General features: G+C 47.2%; 2 protein-coding genes and 1 non-coding gene across 3 annotated transcripts; all 3 read right to left on the bottom strand.

Annotated features, from left to right (window-relative positions):
* Window positions 1-1,386: 1,386 nt before the first annotated feature.
* On the bottom strand, window positions 1,387-10,540 carry LOC144709790 (Transducin/WD40 repeat-like superfamily protein). Its single transcript, XM_078583435.1, has 5 exons — window positions 9,832-10,540; window positions 9,336-9,405; window positions 8,024-8,255; window positions 1,901-1,974; window positions 1,387-1,706 (listed from the first exon to the last, which is right to left on the bottom strand). The coding sequence occupies exons 1-5, from the start codon at window positions 10,467-10,469 to the stop codon at window positions 1,635-1,637; spliced, it is 1,086 nt and encodes a 361-aa protein (XP_078439561.1). The 5' UTR covers window positions 10,470-10,540; the 3' UTR covers window positions 1,387-1,634.
* A 1,146-nt stretch (window positions 10,541-11,686) lies between these two features.
* Window positions 11,687-15,753, bottom strand: LOC144709564 (nuclear protein). The gene is made up of 5 exons (XM_078583139.1): window positions 15,433-15,753; window positions 13,940-14,157; window positions 12,713-12,841; window positions 11,968-12,099; window positions 11,687-11,885 (listed from the first exon to the last, which is right to left on the bottom strand). Exons 1-5 carry the CDS (start codon window positions 15,719-15,721, stop codon window positions 11,772-11,774), a joined length of 882 nt encoding a protein of 293 aa, XP_078439265.1. The 5' UTR covers window positions 15,722-15,753; the 3' UTR covers window positions 11,687-11,771.
* Window positions 14,169-14,266, bottom strand: LOC144709936 (U6 spliceosomal RNA). Its single transcript, XR_013583154.1, has one exon. It is a non-coding gene; the product is annotated as a U6 spliceosomal RNA (small nuclear RNA).
* Window positions 15,754-19,714: the final 3,961 nt, after the last annotated feature.

The following is a 19,714-nucleotide window of genomic DNA, read 5'->3' as shown; positions in this document are numbered from 1 at the left end:
GAAATAGTTAGTGGATGACGATTAATTTGATAAGATCACAGTGTAAAACATATGTGAATTTCATTCAGGGATTATTCTAAATTGCAATTTTAACTTTTTTATGGTAATCTTGAGAATACGAAGCCCATGGGGTAGGCCAAAGATGGAGCATGTAAACTGGACACAATACGTTTCCTATGTAGATCCAATGCGTCAAGATATCTGATTTTTTTCAAATGAGTATAACACATCACAAGCACTAATGACTACAGATAGTAATACCTTTGACTTGAATAATGAATGTATATCATAAAAATTAATTAAACAGCTTAAAATGACAAACTTCAGGAACTTAGCACAAAATACTAGAATGTGAGCAGTATAAAGGATAACATGCATTTATTTGTAGGATGCGAATGTATACATAACATATAATAAACACAGGGTGCTTAGCATGTCAAGTAATTGATTTAAAATTAAAGCTCAATATTAATGTCACTCAAGGAATCCCAATTTATTATAAGAAACACTCATGGCTTGGTCATTTCTAAAAGTCTAGGACAATTGTGAACTTTTCTTGCACTTGTTTCTTATCAGATTGAAACATAAGCTACAATTGGGGCGTGAATTAAATAAGTGAAGGTTTATTTTGAAATATGTTATTTGGCATTTTATCCTTGGATTTTTTTTAGTGCTTAAATGTTACTCATCATCAGACCAGGGAAAATAAGAAAAATACAACTTGTGCACAGAAAAATCTCTGATCAGAAACGCTCTATGATCACAGTTCATATTCGAACATCGGTGGACTGTGATCACAGTATACTAATGTTGAGAGATGGATTAAGAAGTGTCTAATCTGTAGAAAAATTCACTCTGGTAAGAGTAGATTTATGATTAAAATTTGACTCCAGTCCTCCAGTCCGCCACCCACTGCTTATCATTTGTCGCATTACCAGACCATCATTTGCTTGTGCTGCTGTCCATTGCTGCCACTTCACCCACCAATCGTTGCCCATTGCTCGTCTTCTTGCCTCACCTCGCCCAGACAAAAGTGGATATTGTTAGTGGGAAATATATCGATATCAGATATCAGTACTGTAGCAACCCATATCCGATATCCGGATATCGTCAAAAAGCGGTCATTGGATTTCCACCTTTTGTAATCCAATTCAGCAACCGTCCCCGTATCCAAAATCAGTATCTGATGGCTTAGTTCAGTCCACTGTGTCGCCGCACCGTACATTGGTATAATTTTCAATACTAACCTATAATTGGTATAATTTCTGAAATCTGGGCTCATAGGAACTTCCATAATGGACCTTGCTAGTAGAACGGTCTTATTGGCTCATGACCCATCCGCTTCATGTTGCTACATCAGCTCCGCGTCACTGATACATTTGTCAATAATCAATAAGCTTTTCGAAGAGCTAAAGTCAACACAAGATTCTAAGCATTCTTGGCTATAAGTGACAAGTTTACTCTTTTGGGGAGAGAAGAGAGAGAGGAGAGAGGAGAGAGGAGAGAGGAGAGAGGAGAGAGGAGAGAGGAGAGAGGAGAGAGGAGAGAGGAGAGAGGAGAGAGAAGAGAAAGAGGGGAAAGAGAGGTGAAATAGAAGAAAGAGAGAGAGAGAGAGAGAGAGAGAGAGGGCCACGTCAGAAGAGAGAGGAGTCTCTGGGACGGAGGAGAAGGGCAATTGTCTCCCACTCCAGACTGCAGACCACATCCTGAGAACAGAAAGCACGTTGACGAGGGTCAGTTTCAGAAAAAAGAGACAAAGTAGAAGAAATAATAAATCAAATTTATCCCGCCGTCCCGGGCTTGGCTGGATTGGTCCACGAGCTCGATCCTCATGTCGGTCGTACCGCGCACCGTGTTTCTTGCCAATAACTTCAAAAGAAATGCCGTAGGATATACTCACAGATGGGTTCCTCCGGTCGATATCAAAGGCGTTGACGGCGCATGGCTCTGCAAGCAGCTCGATCGGATCCTGCCCTGCAGAACCCAAAAGGATGGTTATTTATAGATTCCCAAAATAAACTTGAATTAAAAGGATAACTATAACAAATGTTGAAAAAGGATAGATCTTTCCAATATCGAATTTTGAAAAAAAGAAAAAGAAGAATAAGGATAATTCAGAATATAAACAAGTGAAAATTCACTTGCTTCATTTAAATAAATAAAGGGTGGGACGCATTAGTCGCCCAGATTTTGGTTGAAATAAAAAGAACATTAAAGAAACAACAAATAATGACGAAGGATATCATTTTTTTAATAATTCCTCTCGAGGAAAAAAACATTTCTATGGAAACTAAAGAAGATTAGAGGAATTAGCAAGACAAAATAGAAAAATAAAACGGAAAAAAGCTGCAAGTTTTGGTAAAGAAATTATAGGTAATAATCAGAGAGAAAAATAAAAGACTTCGAAAGGGAATCATGAAAATCTAAATTCCCCCAGATATTGTTTTAAGAAAAAAAATTGTTAGTGAGAGGACTCTCCTATTGGGTCATGTTCTATAAACCCACTAGGCTCCCTCACTTATCACTAACTCATATTCTCTCCTCTCTCTCTCCTAGGGTATATATACCCCTCCTCATGTACATTCTAGTTAAGGATTTCATTTCCTCTCCTTCCTCCAAGCCCTAGCATGGAGTTCAACATGGTATCAGAGCCAAGCTCTTGATCCCCATCTCTAGCCCTAAGCCTGTGTGCGGGCTTCCTCTTCTTCTTCTTCTTCTTCTTCTTCACCATCACCCTCTCAATCTTCTCCTTGCTCGCACGCAAGAAGCGCCGCCGCCCGCAAGCAGCCGCCCGCGAGCAACCGCCCGCAAGCAGCCGCCCGCGAGCAGCCGCCCGCAAGCAGCCGCCCGCGAGCAGCGCCCGCGAGCAGCGCCCGCGAGCAGCGCCCGCGAGCAGCGCCGCGAGCGCCGCCCGCAAGCCGCCGCCGCAGCAGCGCCGCGAGCAGCAGCGCCGCAAGCAGCCGCCCGCGAGCAGCGCCCGCGAGCAGCCGCCCGCGAGCAGCGCCCGCGAGCAGCGCCCGCGAGCAGCGCCCGCGAGCAGCGCCCGCGAGCAGCGCCCGCACGGACCGCTCGCCCGTCTTCGGACCGTGTTCGGTTCTTGGTTCGCTGCCGCTGCTGCTGTTTGCCGGCCTGTCGACTACCTCCAGCATGGGCAGTGATCCGTCTGCATCCACCGCCCGGCGTCCAACCCAAGCAGATTTCACCGCGGCTGACTTTGCCGGGAACTCCGTCGCCGAAAATCGGTGCTCCTCTCCCTCCGCCCGGATAACTGCCGTCTCAGTGCTCCGAACTTGATGTCGTGGCTGAAGTTCGTCGAGTACACTCTGCGCGGCCGCCTGCTCCAGAACCATCTCACCTGCCAGCCCCTCCCCGTCACGGCCCCGCATTTCCCGGCCTGGAGTGCCGAGCAGTACTTCGTCCACTCCTGGCTCTTGACTCACACTCTCTCGGAGGTCTATGACAAGTTCCTCCACCTGACGACTCCGCGGGAGATCTGGGAGCACGCTCGTCGCTACTGCAGGCATGATGCTGATGACTGGAAGATCTTTACTTTGGCCGAGCGGGCGAGTGTACTCCGACATGGCACCATGTCCATTATGGACTATAGCCTTGCCCACCAAGCCCTGTGGCGCGAGGTGGACTATTACATGCCGGTGGGGATCCGGTGCGTCGACCGCCGCCATGCTCTCAAGCTCCGCTACATGTCATTTCTCGACAAGCTGAATCCGAATATGCGGATGTCAGGCGTCGGGCTCTTCACTCCCAGACTCCTCTTCCGGACTTGATGGTCTGGTTAAGGAGTTGACGGAGGTTGAAAGCAGCCTTCGCCAACGCCCGCTGCTGGACCTGCCTGCCGAGTCCCCGGCGAGTGCTGCCCTCCTGTCCGCCCCCACGGAGCAACCTCCCTTGCTGCCCAAGCCTTCGGGCTCTCGGGCACCGGTGGTTTGCTCCTACTGCGGCAAGCCGAATCATCTTGAGGCCCGGTGCATCAAGAAATTTTTGGACAGTACCCGGGATCCGGAGGTCGCCCCCTCGTCGTCATCAGCTCCTGCCTCGTCGTCTCGCCGGTCCCGCAAAGCCAGAGCCCATCTTGCCCAGGCACCGGCCCCGTCGCCCTCTAGCTCCAGCCATCCAGCCATGACTAATGACCAGCTGACTGCCGAACTTGTCCGTCTCAGCTCCCAGCTGGCTGCCCTGCAGACCGGGTCTTCTTCGCAGCCTACCGTGGCTCACTTCAGTGATTTCGGTGCGTTCTTCCTTCCCAAGTCAGATCAGTGGTATTGTGGACACTCGGCCCTCCAAGCTCCCTTCGTTTCGGATACCACCTGGGTGCTTGATACTGGGGCCACAGAGCATATGACCCCGTTCAACCACCGGTTTCTGTCCTACGAGCGGCACCTTGGTGGTCGAGCTGTCCACACGGCGGGTGGGGGACGACTTCGCGTGACTGGTATCGGGTCGATCCATGTGGATGGCCTTGGTATCATTCACAACGTCCTTCATGTTCCGTCCCTTCAGACCTTACTTATGTCACCGCAGCGACTCGTCGATGCGGTCCATTGCTCGTTCCACATTCAGTCTGATGGGATCTTTTTGACTGACAAGGTGGGGAAGACTTTGCGAATTAGGCGCTCGGATGGCCTACTGCTGTTGGACGAGAGGGGGCGGTCGGGGAACCCGGTGCAGCGGTGCTTGTTGACAGTCGAGGACCAGCGCCGGCAGCGGCTTCTACTCACTCACCAGCGGCTCGGGCATCCGTCTTTCCATGTTTTGAAAAGACTTTTTCCGACATTGTGTACTGGCTTGGACCTCTCTTCTGTTGTTTGTGATGCATGCAAACTGGCGAAGCATCGCCGGGCCTCCTTCCCTCCGTCGACTTCTCACAGTGATGTTCCCTTATATCGCATTCATAGCGATGTATGGGGTCCGTCGCGACAGGCCAGCCTGAAGGGACACCGGTGGTTCTTGATCTTTGTTGATGAGGCCACCCGTTACACGTGGACCTACTTGTTGCCGTCCAAGAGCGCCGTCTCCTCGACTGTTCAAGCCTTCTGCACCATGCTTCAGACTCAGTTTGGCCGGACTATTCAGCGGTTCCGGTCCGACAATGCGCGGGACTACGTCAACCAGGAGTTGACCTCGTATTTCACCGCACATGGGATTCTCCACGAGACGTCTTGCGTGGCGACGCCCGAGCAGAATGGCCTTGCCGAGCGGCGTATTGGGTATGTCACGTCGACTGCCCGCACTCTCCTGCTGGACTACCACGTCCCGTGGACTTATTGGGGGGAAGCCGTTCTGACGAGTACTCATCTCATCAACCGGCTGCCCACCCCGACCCTCCAGTTCAGCCCTCCGCTTGACCGGTTGTCGGCTGCCTTTCCCGCCGCGCAGCTCCGCACTCACCTTCTTCCCCGCGTCTTTGGCTGCACGGCATATGTTCATGACACGACGCCCTCCCTGTCGAAGCTGGATGCCCGGGCGCTCAAATGCGTCTTTGTTGGCTACTCTTCGCTTCAGAAAGGGTATAAATGCTTTCATCCCTCTTCTCGTCGGTTTTTCGTCTCCGCCAATGTCACCTTCTCTGAATTTCAACCCTTCTTCTCTCCCACATCTCCTCCGGCCCCCCCCTTGGAGCCGGATCTGGTTCTGGAGCCCGCTGCTCCCTTTCCTCCCACCGTCGTCTCTCCTCCCACAGTCGTTCCATCCTCCTCTTCTTCTCCTCCACCGGTCGGCCTTCCTTCCTCACCCATTGCGCCTACTCCATTATCTTCCTCCCCCGAATCCTCGCCTCCTGCTTCCGCTCCCTCCCCGTCTGCTGAGTCCGCGCCTTCCTCTCTTCCGCCAGCCATTTCCGAGTCGTCTTCTTCTCCTGCTGACGATGACTCCCCTGATTTGCCTATCGCTTTGCGTAAAGGGGTCCGCCAGTGCACCCGCACTCCCCTTTACCCCCTCTCTCACTATCGCTCCTTCGCCAGGTTGAGTACTCCCTACCGCCTGTTTTTGACCCGCATCGACTCTGTCTTCGTTCCACGCCGCTTAACCGATGCTATCGCTTGTCCTCATTGGAAAGCGGCGATGGATGAGGAGATGCGCGCCTTGCTCAAAAACCACACGTGGGATGTGGTTCCTCTCCCACCCGGGAAGACGGCCGTCTCTTGCAAGTGGGTTCACACCCCCAAGCACAACGCCGATGGCTCCCTGGAACGCCGCAAATCGCGGCTCGTGGCTCGTGGCTTCACTCAGTCCTACGGCGTCGACTACTTCGAGACGTTTTCTCCGGTCGCGAAGATGGACACCGTCCGCCTCCTCCTGGCGCTGGCCGCTCATCATGAGTGGTTGATTCGCCAGTTCGACGTTAAGAACGCCTTCCTTCATGGCGATCTTACCGAGGAGGTCTACATGCATCATCCTCCGGGCTACCCTCTCGGGCCTCCGGGGACCGTCTGCCGACTGCGGAAGTCCTTGTATGGACTGAAGCAGTCACCGCGGATGTGGTTCGGCCGCTTCAGCTCCGTCATGCGCGCCGAAGGGTACACCCAGAGCAATGGGGAAGCCACTCTCTTCTTCCGTCACGGCCCGGCCGGGGTCGCTATCCTGGTCGTTTATGTGGACGACATCCTGATCACCGGGTCGGACACTGCCGAAGCTTCACGCCTCAGCCGCTCCCTTGCCCGCGAGTTCGAGATCAAGGCCCTTGGTCAGCTCCGGTACTTCTTGGGGCTCGAGGTGGCCTACTCGGCTCGTGGTATCTTCATCAGCCAGCAGAAATATACGGTGGACCTGCTGACTTTGACGGGTATGACCGACTGTGCTCCTGTGAAGACCCCCATCGACCCCAACGTCAAGTTGGGCGCCGGGGGTGACTCTCCGCCGGTCAGCACCCATCAATATCAGCAGTTGGTGGGGAAACTTCTCTATCTGACCCACACGCGTCCCGACATCAGCTATGCAGTTAGCCTTCTCAGTCAGTTCATGCATGCTCCGCATGAGATTCATCGTCAGGCCGCTCACCGGGTGCTCGCGTACCTGAAGGGCTGTCCCGGGAAGGGTTTACTCTTCCCCCGGAGCTCAGAGCCGACTGTAAAGGTATATACAGACGCTGACTATGCAGGCTCGACTGTGGACTACCGGTCTACCACCGGTCTTTGCATCTTTGCCCGGGGCCTTGTGAGCTGGAAAAGCAGCAAGCAGGATCGTGTCTCCGCTCGAGTGCAGAGGCGGAATACCGGGCACTTGCGGATGGGGCCTCTGAGGCTCAGTGGATTCACGGGGTGCTCCGCGAACTTCGCGTCGAGTACACCCGTCCGATCCACTTTTATTGTGACAACAAATCGGCTATTGCCTTGGCTCAAAATCCGGGCCAGACGGGTCGCATCAAGCACATGGAGATCAACCGCTACTTCTTCAAGGAGCGGATGGACGAGGGCTTGTTCGACTTGTCTTTCGTGCCGTCATCCGACCAGGCGGCCGATGTTCTCACGAAGGGATTATCAAATCCTCTCCTTGTTCGTGCTACCTCCAAGCTTGGCATGGATGACATCCATACCTCGCTTGCGGGGGGCTGTTAGTGAGAGGACTCTCCTATTGGGTCATGTTCTATAAACCCACTAGGCTCCCTCACTTATCACTAACTCATATTCTCTCCTCTCTCTCTCCTAGGGTATATATACCCCTCCTCATGTACATTCTAGTTAAGGATTTCATTTCCTCTCCTTCCTCCAAGCCCTAGCATGGAGTTCAACAAAAATATAAAGTGGCAAATATTAATGAGGGTGCATTTCATATTTTAAACATAAACAATAACATTTGGACGGAAGTTGACGAAGAGAAAACTGTAAATAACATGATTATGGTGGGGCAATAGTCGGCCGGAAGAAAATCTTAAATTTCACTAGACAATTATGAAAACATAAAACTGACGGATATTAAAGAGGGCATATCATGCCAAAATTGCCACCAGTTATGAATATTAATTTGACCAAGATCTGAGAAACACATGTTTTTGAAGGGATTTGGTTACCTTGTTCAAGAACGGCAAGAACACCATCCTCAGAGCAGATCATAATGGGGAGGATCTTGGCGGGGGCTGCAGAGCCGAACCCAGATTGAACAGTACTATCATATTGAATCTCCCAAACATCGCTCTCGCAGGGACTCCGTCTTGGCTCACCAAGGTCGGCACCTGATAGCAAGACAGGCCGCTGCTGCCACCGCAGATCCCAGGCAAAGACCACACCAGAAGACCCTCCGGCCTGAAACAATCATACATTAAAAAATGATAATTAAAAGATATTTAAGACGCCAAGAAAGTAATTATTAGATTTTAAAGACTGATGGTTAGTAGCGTTCTGATGCTAATGACGAGAGGATGATGATGATAAAGCGTCATTGTCATCAATCAGTAGATGTATAATCATCATCATTGTCATCATCTGCTAAGATGGTGATAGGATCCTTGAGAGGATCCTCAACCTATCTAGGGGTAGTTTCGTCACGTTAGCCCACAGGGGCATTTCAGTCATTTGACTATTATGTATTCCCTTTAAATAGGGATGCCCTCCCTTTAGAAGGGCAGCCAAGAAGAAGTTGATTGAAGGTCTTCTTGTCTCCCCTCTCCTCGTCTAGGTCTGGTTACTCTCTCTCCTTTTACGATCCCCGTCCTTTGTGATCGTCTCTACTTCACCGCGTCTTCAGGCGGCTCGTCCCCGGCCGATCCGTACCCCCTCAGCTCGGCCTTCCCCCGACCATTCCCGTTCTTCTCTTCACCCGAGAATACTCAAATTAGATCGGAGACGATACGATCATAGTGGGATCGTATCAGATGGAGGATGAATTGTCGTCTTTATTCGTTTCAAGGCAAGCATGGATGACAATGATGAATTTGGTCATGATGATGACAATGATGATAATAAATTTGTCATCAACTGCCGACCCAAATTTCCAGGCTCTTTTCCAAACAGAAATCCAGAATATCTGCAACGTTTGGAAAATAAGAATTTTTGGTCAAACTAGTGATGATTCGGGTAAAAGGTTCCACAAAAGTTTTTATCTTTTGAAGAAAATATGATCTAGTACGAGATTATGATGCTCAAATGCATCATATATCAGCAGACCATGTAATTACTTCATGTTGATCTTCATCGATACGGTAAACAATGGTATTCTCTTGGAATAAAAGATAGCGAGAGCTAAAAAATTGAGCAGAAGTTCAATCCAATTAGAAAAAATAACAGAAAATGATGTAAACGTAGAAAATACGATCTTTTATATAAGCTCCGATGATTATAAAAATGCACAATAGCCTGAGAAAACAACTTGAGAAGATAACTCACTAGGCAGATATGTTTCCTCGATGGATGTACATCAATCGAATGGACTATGCCCGATGGTATGCCCTGAATCCTGAAAGATAATTAATTGATAATTTGATGAAACAGATCAATGGATAAATAGTCGATACAGATCAATTTATAAGTTAATCGATAAATTAACGAAACAGATCAATTTATAAGTTAATCGATAAATTGATGAACCAGATCAATTTATAAGTTAATTGATAAATTGATGAAACAGATCAATTGATAAATGATGAAACAGATCAATAAATAAATTAATTGACAAATTGATAGATAAATTGATGAAACAGATCGACGAAATGAGAATCAAGAAATCAGATGGAAGACTTGAGGCCCAGGCATAAACATTCGATCGAAACAAAAGGCACAGTTATCCTGATCCCGTGAAGAAAAATCTGAGAAAATCCCAAATTTACATAGAAACAGATTTAGAACCCAGAAAAATCTATCATTGGGATTGAAACAGACGTACCAATCGCCCTTCAGATTGGAGACAGGTCCACCGGGCTTCCTTTGATCCCACCACTGAACACCAAAACCCAACCCACCCGTCGCGAACTCAACAGAAGATCCCCATCTCACCGCAGTATACGAAACCAAACCTCGCGCATCGTGAACACCACGACGCTCCAACCCTCCTTCTCCCACAGAAACCAGATTCACCCTACCATCTTCCCCGACGCTCACGCAATCGCGGCCGTCCACCTGAAGATCAACGGCGGAAACCACCCCGCCGTGCAGCCCCCGCGCGCTCAGCTCCGACTCCACCGCTCCCTCGACGGGATCAACAAAGAGGAAGTGAACGGAACCGGAGAAAGTGGAGACGGCGACGGTGGAAGGCTCGGCGGAGGCGGCGGAGCTGCGGAGAGACGAGATCCTGGAACTGGAAGGCCAGGAATCTCTAGGAATCAGGTCAGGAACGGTGGATTCGTCGGCTTGGTGGATCGATTCGAGGGCGTGGACTTCCAGCGATGAAGATCCGGCGTCCGGATCGTGGACGGCGGCCGCGACGAAGCGATCGAAGGCGGAGATCGCCGGAAGCCACCGCACGCAGTCGACAGCCTTCGATTGGGGAAATCTGTGGATCGCCGATCCCCCGTTCTCCGCCATTATCGTCTTCCTTCGAGCTCGAGTTCGAGCTGGGACTGAAGCTCCGGAAAAACCCTAGAAATGATGACGTCACTCGGTGCCAGGCTTTATATAGCTTTCGAGTGGGTCCTACCAAGTCAAACTTATTACCGTTGCAATGGATGACGGACGGAACGCGTCAGTCTGTCATCCGTCGATTTCATAGTGCAGGCGGACGCGGTCGGGACGGGATTTTCGTCCTAGGACGAAAAAGTCGCCCCGTCCGCGAGGTTGGACGGAAATTCGTCCAGTGACCTCCGGACGGGACCGTTTTCGTTCACTTGGACGAAAAAACGTCCAATCGTTCGTCTCCCGTCCCGATTCCGGACGTCAGACGGGACGATCTTCGACCCGTCCCGTCACTCATCCACTACTGGACGATCTGGAACATATAAGTCATCAAGTATGTAGTTTGGGTCGTTCGTCCTCCGTCCCGTCATCCGTTCCGTTCGATCTACTTCTGACCGTTAGAGAGATTAAATTATTTATTAAAGGTAAATTGATAAATAAGAGGAGAGATAACGATGTTTGACCGTTGAATCCATCTAGTCAACCTATGATCGTTAGAGAGATTAAATTATTTATTAAACGTAAACTGAAAAAAAGAGGAGAAAATTGGAAATTTGCAGGTTAGGTTTATGTGGTTGTCTAACCAAATAGAAAATTTAATTCATGAATTAAACGTAATTAAAACTTTGTTTTTGGTCTTAGAAAGAAAGTAGTCTGTGATGCAAAAAAATGACTATTCCAGTGGGCAAAACTAGGGATGGTTCGATCATGTGCGGCGCAAAATTTTGAATGACTCTCCTCTCACCTGCTCCCTCTTTCCCTCTCCGTCTCTCGCTCTCCTCTCACGATGCCACATGGCAAGATCTCAACCGTCGAAAGCGAATTCGGCGGATTTTTGTCCATCCCTTACCGTCCATCGTCCGAGACCTCTGGACGGGATGGGTTTTTTGTTCGGCTATAGGAAAAGTGTCCCGTCTGTTCGTCCCGGGATGAATCTCCGTCCCGGTTTTTGTCCAATCTCACGGATGGGACAAAAAAGGACGAAAAAATCGTCTCGTCTGCGTCCCTGCACAATATGGAGCATGCCGCTTGCTGCGCAAGTGGCATAGGGCAGTCGGACTTCGTCCACGGGGGACAAGTTTCTGGGCCGAATTGCACAACCTGCCATACCAGAAGTTACATTGAAAATATACGAGGGTAAAATTGGAATTTCACAGGTGAAATAAATAGCGTTGACTCGGCGATAAGATACAAAACTGACTAAAAAAGTTAAAATTACACCACGTTTAGTTCCTTGAGCCAGGCAGAGTGTAATGGACATGGATCCGGTCTCCCTTCTGCGGCCGCCTTCTGCGAAAGACCGTAAAACCAGCCATTCCTCCACTTGAACTGCACGAAGAAAGAAAAAAAAAACATCTAAATTTCAGATTTATTCAAGCATTTGACCAAGAGTCAAAGTCAAGGTTTTGACCTCTTTGACGGCGGTAGGGAAATGTGCAACCGCTCTCGAATAGGCGCAGAGCCGTTCATCCATGCCGCCGTCAAAAGTGAAGCCCTTCTCCTCTGCCGCTGCGGCGGAAAGCTCTGCGATCAAGCTCACCACCTGAAATTCCAGAGTTCACCCAAGTTTAAATACCAGATAAATTTAAGACCCAGAACACCGGAATCATGATTTCTTCGAGGTTTCGGTCCAAAGATGAAATCTTTTGAGAAAAAAACTTGTTGGGTTCCAATTAATCGGTTCAAATTTTGCTCACCATTCCCGCAAAAATTGTCATCGATGCAGGCAGAAAATGGAGAATTTTTGGGAAAATACTTGCTGGCTTCTGATTAATCTGCTATCAATCACCAAATGTTGTTCTCTTTTGCATAAAAAATCGTCATTGACGCAGAAAATGGGTACTTTTCACATAAAAGTCTTTGTTATGTTCCTATTAATCTGCTGTTAGTCACCAAAAGTCGTTCATCGTCATCCAAAATCACCATTGATGGAGAAAATGGGAAGTTTTCAGAAGAATATTTGATGGGTTCCGATTAATCTTTCGTCTTTCGCCAAACAATATTCAGGATTGCATAAAAATCGTAACTGATGCAGAAAATGGGGAGATTTCAAGAAAAATACTAGTAAGATTCCAGTTAATCTGCACCCAATAGCCCACAATCATTAATGATTGCATCAAAAAAGCCATTGATCTAGAAAATAGACATGTACTTACTTCAGAACGATGTTCTTTCTCCACAGCGCCTACTGTGATCCCCTTATGCCGAGCTCCCACGAGCATGAACGCGCATATCCAAATCAACTTCTCCAGCATCTGCTTCTGGAACTCTCCCTTCTCAAGAACCTGGATGAAACCAGAGATAAACCCTCATTATAATCAAAATTCATCCCAATTAGATCATCGAAAACCCATCAAATTGATCACTTAAACTTCCAAAAGATCAAGAAAAATCATGACTTTGCAGATAAAATTTACTCCCAACTAGGGTTTGGCACGTCCAATGTGAAAATGACGCATGAATTGACGATGATGCACATGAATGGGTGTCTTTTTGTTGATGTCAACCTCACACGTCCGCTGATTTAAAATTTTCAATCGATGGCATTGTCAACGTCAAAAAGGGTGATGATATTGATGGGGTTGACATTTTTAAAACTAAGCAAAAACGACAATTGACGCTGATGGATGACATAAACTCCTGTAGAACCCTATCATCATCAGTGCCAACCATCTAAGTGTTGTTAGAGTCCTGATGAGATAACCGATTCTTGAAAACGTAGGGTTATAAATACCCCCTTGTAAGGTCATTAGAGGGACTTTTGGATGAAAGATCAACTTGTGGTTTCTTGGTACGAGTAGCTGTATCCGGCTTTCGTGAGGGCAAGAACTCCCGATTCGGAGGTTCTTGAGAGTTTGTTCTCCTATCATTCTCTCTTCTTCTCTCTTACCTCTTCCATCTCCCCTATTCTCCCCTCTACCCATCGTCGTATTTCTTGGTTTTGTTAGATCTCCATGGGGATTGTAACAAGGGTCAGGGACAGATGATGATCCTGACCTCATAACGGAAAATTGTACAAAAGCTACCGTGCCATCCGTTCAGTCATCGAGTGCACGTGATTTGCTCTGGGTTTACAATCATCCTGTCTTCTGTAACGGAAGACTGACTGAATTGCAATTCCCTCGGGTTCTATAACAACATCTGTCATCAGTCCCTGAGCATTACACCAGCCAAGGACGTCATCTCATCAGCGTCCCCGTCAACACCTAATTAACAAGAATTGTCAACGTCCCGTCAACATCTAATTTAAAAAAATTGTCAACGTTGTCGTCAGTATTAACGAGGATCAATGACGTTGACGTTGAGGCTGCAGTTGATGTGTGCTAGACCCCTACCTCCAAATTGAAGAAAAAATCATACACAGATGACATGCGGTTTCTAACCTTGCAGGAAAGTCCTCCTGCTTGAAGACGAGAAGCGACGGCAGACGCCCACTTGCCATTGGCTGCAGTCAAGCCTTCTGGGTTGGTGTCTGTCTTTCCATCGATTGGGGGTTCACCGAGCTTCGCCACGGCAAAGTAAGCAAGCACCTGGTTGGCATCTCCGAGGCCCTTGCTCTCGAACCACGGCTCCAGCATTCCATTCTGGAAGAACACCAAGTCTGCGAAGAAACCAAGCCAGTTGAAAATCACGAGTAATGCACGTCATCCTTGCGCAGGGGTCATGCTAATTTTCTCTGTGTCATTTGAATTTAATTGGTCGATGACAATGAGGCGTCCAACCATCGTCTAAGCGAGATTTTCAAATGGGCAACAATGATAGGCGATTACCCTTCAGCCTTGTCATCGAGACCGTCATCTAAGACGACAAGCAATTTATCATACAGATTGAATAGTATGAAATAGATCAGAATATTTTTTTGATCAAAAGTAATAAGTGAAATCTTCCGTTTTTTTAAATTTTACAACTACAACGTTGATTGACTCTATTTCTTCGAGAGAGAAAATTCGGTTTTTTGGAATTGCACAACTAGGTCGTTGATTGACTCTATTTATTGAAAAAATATTCGGTTTTTTGAGTTGGACAACCACAATGCTGATTGACCCTATTTCTTCAAGAAAAAAAAATCTTCGTTTTTTTTATGAATTTTACAACTACAACGTTGATTGACTCTATTTCTTCAAGAAAAAAAAATCTTCGTTTTTTTTATGAATTTTACAACTACAACGTTGATTGACTCTATTTCTTCAAGAAAAAATCTTCGTTTTCTTTCTGAATTTTACAACGACGTTGATTGACTTTGTTTCTTGAAAAAAAAAATCTTCGGTTATTTTGAATGGTACGAGTACAGTTTTGATTGACTCCTTTTCTTCAACAAGAAGAAGAGAAAAACGTCGATAGACTCAATGCCTCTATTTCTATGGTACTGGGACCATTTAGTTTATGTGAGTTGATCCAACCTACTGCTCTTTCCCAGTGCCAAAGCCCATCTCTAGCATTCAGAGTAAGAACGAACGAGGAAGGAGACCACTTCCTTTAGATCTCTCTCATTCAAAATCGCGAGAATTTCATCCGGCACGCCCCCCAATCGACAAAACAAAGAGAACAAAAACAAACCCATCTTCGATCTACTCCAAAGAAGAAATCTACAGAAAAGAAATCAAAAGGGAGTACCATTCCAGCGAGACGGAGGAGTAGAACTTAGAACAAATTTGTTACTGGGGACAAAACAAAGGAAAAAAAAAACCCATCTTCGATCTACATCAAAGGAGAAATCTACAAAGAAGAAATAAGAAGAGATTACCATTCCAGCGAGACGGAGGAGTAGAACTGAGAACAAATTCGTCACTGGGGACAAAACAAAGAGAAGAAAACAAACCCATCTTCGATCTACATCAAAGGAGAAATCTACAGAGAAGAAATCGAAAAAGATTACCATTCCAACGAGACGGAGGAGTCGAACTGAGAACGGATTCGAGGTCGTCGTTGCGGGTGCAGACGAGAATAGGGCCGTGGAATTGGGGGGGAACGGGCTGGCCGCGGCCGAGGAGGAGGTCGTTGCCATCGCCGAGAGCTTGGAGGGCGCGGCCGACGCGGCCACCGCCGACTATAACGGCGGGGACGACGGCGGGGTTGGCGGCCATGGCGGCGACGGCGCGCCGGGCTCGGACCGACCCACTGACCAGGGCCGAAGAGGGTCCGAGGGGGGCTGCGAAAGTTGCCATCTTGGGCTCGCTGGCTTAGCCATTGTAGGCTCGCTTCTCGCGTCTTCAGGGCTTGACGGGCTTGTACAGAGCCACCCGTTTGCTGATGGGCCTTATCTCCCTTGGCATCATCTAGACCGTTCATCCGGTGGAGTCTTTGATCTTGGCTATGGTGTTACGTCCCTAACTAGGCGGCATTCCTTTTCCAGAGCCCTGCGTGCTTATTGGGAGGGCGTGTTCGTGTTAGACTCGCGATCTGTAACGACTTGGTCCTATTTAGTGCTGCAATATACTAAGGGCGGTGACGCCCAACCTGATCTTTTAGGCCATCGCCCCCGTAGTGGTGATACACTGCGTATGGTGCGCGTGCCCGTTCGTGCTTAGGCAGGACGGATCAGGCGAGGTCCGCCTGTGCTGGGTGCGCAGGCTGACAAGGACGCGAGCGCGCCAATGCCAAGCGCCACGTGCCAGCGCCAAGCGCCGCGTGTGAGCGCCAAGCGCTGCGCGCAGGTGCGCGACGTGCAGGCCGGACGGCAATGTCGCAAAGCGGCGCGCAGAGTTATGCGGGGAGCCACACAGCGACCGCGCGGGCCTTGCGCGCATCGCGTGTGCGGGGTGCAGGCCGAGAGACATCCCGCAAGGAGGCTAAGGCAGTGGCGCACAGTGTGCACCGAGGCGGCATGGGGCATGGCGCCCCCGCGAGTAGTGACAGGCGCGCAGCGACCGGCTTGAGGCGCCGAATGCGACAGCGTCGCGCAGTCTGTAGGGGATAGGTGTCAGCGCGGTTGTTGGTGGCGTGTGTGATCGTCAAGACAGGGGTAGCATGTGTGATCGCCACGCCCGCGGGTGCGTGGCGCCTGTCCCGGGGCACATGTGTAGCGGCAGGACTTGCGAGCGCGCGCGCGGAGCGGCATGCCTCGAGGCATAGGAGTGACACTACCCTCGCACCAAGCGTCTCGTCTCATTACTTCGGTATCATCCCTAGTCTTCCCTCATGTAATGATCACGACTACAATGTAACCTTTTGATGATATCAATGCAATGACATTATTCCTCGACGAGGCTGCATCCCTAACCTCTCCTCTAACCCCTTCTATGCGGTCTTAAGCTATTGCAAGAGACTTCCGCTGCAAGTGATCAAATCAAGGCTGCTCAGTGTTCTGCTCCAAGCATTGAGGCCGGCACGTTCCAGATTCGAGCAATTGTTCTAGCTCGGGATTTGACCACGTGACATTTGGGGATACTAGAGTTTAGGGTTGGACATTTACGACAGAGGACCGGTTTAAACTGGGCCCGTAGGTCCTCCATTTGAGGGTGGACCGGTTGGTCAAATAGGCTTATGTCCAAGGGACAAGCCGGAACCCGAAGTAAATTATTTTTTGTAAAATTCTAAAAATATCAAATCCAACTCGCCAGATTCGTTGATGTTGGCTCATTCTCACGTCGTTAGGGCTCGAACGGCTTGTACAGAGCCACCTGTTTGCTGATGGGTCTTATCACTCTTTGCATCATTTGGACCGTTCATCCGGTGGAGTCTTTGATCTTGGCTCGGGGGATTATAGAGTTTAGGACTGATTTATCAAGCAGGTTTATTTCCTAGGGACAAGCCAGAACCCAAAGTAAATTATTTTTTGCAAATTCTAAAAATATAAAATCCAACTCGCCAGAGTCTTTGATCTTGGCTCGTTCTCACATCTTCAGGGCTCGAGTGGCTTGTACAGAGCCACCCGTTTGCTGCTGGGCCTTATCACTCTTCGCAGTATCTGGACCGTTCATCTAGTGGAGTCTTTGATCTTGGCCCTGGGAATTGTGGAGTTTAGGACCAGTTTAAACTGGGACCGTGGGTTCTGCATTTGAGGGTGGACTAGTTTATCAAACAAGTTTATATCAATGGGACAAGCCGGAACCCGAAGTTAATCTTTTTTTTTTGTAAAATTCTAAAAATATCAAATCCAACTTGCCGGAGTCTTTGATCTTGGCTGTTTCTCATGTCGTCAGGGCTCGAGCAGCTTGTACAGAGCCACCCATTTGCTGATGGGCCTTATCGCTCTTCGCATTATCTGAACCGTTCATCTGGTGGAGTCTTTGATATTGGTCTTTGATCTTGATCTTGGTTCTAGGGATGCTGGAGACTGGAGTTTATCTTTGTGGCATTTTAGTTGCTCTGATTTTTGTGCCATTATTGAGATTAGCGGGATGTTGATGTATTAATTTAAAACCATTTTTATTCAATAAAGGGTTTTCTTTTGGGTTGTGTTCTTGGATGCTGCTAGTCATTCCAATCATGATATTAGTGGGATGTTTATGTATTAATTTCAAACCATTTTTAACCAGACAAGGGTGGTTAATTATGCCTTGCCAAAGTCTGAAGTCTGGGCTTTTAGTGATTATAAATTTATCCTTGTGAATGAAGGCATGGATTGAGGGACATTTTAGTTGCTCTGATTTTGGTTTTTTGGGTTGTGTTATTGGATTCTGCTAGTGATTCCAATCATGAGATTATTGGGATGCTTATATATTAATTTCAAAACATGTTTAATTAGACAAGGTTAGTAATTATGCCTTACTAAAGTATGATCTATGGGACTTCGAAAGAGAATAAGTTTATCATTGTGAAGGAAGGCCTGAATTGTGCTACATTTTAGTCACTCTGATTTTTAATCAGAAAAGTTTATCTTTTTTCTTGGCTCTGGGAATCCTGGATTTTATCTTTGTGACATTTTAGTTGCTCTGATTTTGGTTTTTTTTTTGGGTTGTGTTCTTAGATGATGCTAGTGATTCCAATCATTATATTAGTGGGGTGTTTATATATTAATGCAAACCATTTAAACCATACAAGGGTGCTTAATTATGCCTTGGCAAAGTTGGGATTCTGGGGTTTTGAGAGTGAATAAGATTGTCCTTGTGGAAGTCTGAATATTTTAGCCACCCTGATTTTTAATCAGACAAGTTTATCATTGTTCTTGGTTCTGGGGATACTGAAGTTTATCTTTGTGACATTTTAGTTACTCTGATATTTTTTTGCCTGTGTTCTTAGATGCTTCAAGTGATTCCAATCATGAGATTAGTGGGATGTTTACATAATAATTTCAAACCATTTTTAGTCAGACAAGGGAGTAACTTATGCATTACTAAAATCTGATGTATGGGGCTTTGAAGGAGAATAAGTTTATCCTAGAGAAGGAAGACATGAATTGAGTGACATTTTAATTACTCTGATTTGGTTGTTTTCTTGGATGATGCTAGTGATTCCATTTCTGAGATTAATGGCATGCTAAAATATTAATTTTAAACCATTTTTAATCACACAAGGGTGGTCAATTATGCCTGCCAAAGCCTGATATATGGGCTTTGAAAGAGAAGGAATTAATGACATTTTAGTTACTCTGATTTGGTTGTGTTGTTGGATGATGACGGTTACTCCAATTATGATATTATACGCATGTAAAATTATTAATTTCAATCATTTTTAATAAGACAAGGGTAGGTAATTATGCCTGCCAATGTCTGAATGTCCTGGGCTTTGAAAGATAGTAAGTCTATCTTTGGGGATGGAGGTCTAAATTGAGTGACATTTTAGTTATCCTAATTTGCTTGTTGGGGTTGTGTTCTTGGACGGTGCTACTGATTTCACTCATGAGATTAGTGGCATGATAAAATAATAACTTCAAACCATTTTTAATCAGTGTCTTATGCCAAACAAGTTTCAAATAAGGTTGAAGAGTAAACATTAGTGCATTTAATGGGATGCCTAATTATGCGTTTTCATGAACATTCATAGTGGGTTATGCCAAGCCAACCCTCAGTCGAGGGATTTGATATCATAACAGGCGTAGTCATCATTACACCAAGTATGCATGACTTCATATGGGTTGAACTATGCATCTTCATGTATACAAATATAGATGAACTGCTGAGAAATCATTTAGTGACTGTCTTAATGGATAAAGTTTAGAATGATTGTCCGGTCAATTTATCAAATAATCGATTTAGGTCATGATACTAGTACTAACA

Source organism: Wolffia australiana, chromosome 11 (assembly GCF_029677425.1).
Source record: "Wolffia australiana isolate 7733 chromosome 11, ASM2967742v1".
NCBI classification, from domain to species: Eukaryota; Viridiplantae; Streptophyta; class Magnoliopsida; order Alismatales; family Araceae; genus Wolffia; species Wolffia australiana.
Note: the sequence above shows the minus strand (reverse complement) of the source record. Positions and strands in the feature narration are given on the sequence as shown.

What these genes read in the sequence shown, in the direction of transcription:
- LOC144709564 (XM_078583139.1), bottom strand. Translation starts at nt 15,721, where the DNA reads ATGGCAACTTTCGCAGCCCCCCTCGGACCCTCTTCGGCCCTGGTCAGT. An exon ending in TCCTCCGTCTCGTTGGAATG is followed by an intron (nt 14,158 to 15,432) that starts GTAATCTTTTTC and finishes GTTTCTTCGCAG; the next exon opens with ACTTGGTGTTCTTCCAGAAT. An exon ending in CAGGAGGACTTTCCTGCAAG is followed by an intron (nt 12,842 to 13,939) that starts GTTAGAAACCGC and finishes GGTTTCATCCAG; the next exon opens with GTTCTTGAGAAGGGAGAGTT.
- LOC144709790 (XM_078583435.1), bottom strand. Translation starts at nt 10,469, where the DNA reads ATGGCGGAGAACGGGGGATCGGCGATCCACAGATTTCCCCAATCGAAG. An exon ending in TCCAATCTGAAGGGCGATTG is followed by an intron (nt 9,406 to 9,831) that starts GTACGTCTGTTT and finishes ATTATCTTTCAG; the next exon opens with GATTCAGGGCATACCATCGG. An exon ending in TCTTGCCGTTCTTGAACAAG is followed by an intron (nt 1,975 to 8,023) that starts GTAACCAAATCC and finishes TGGGTTCTGCAG; the next exon opens with GGCAGGATCCGATCGAGCTG.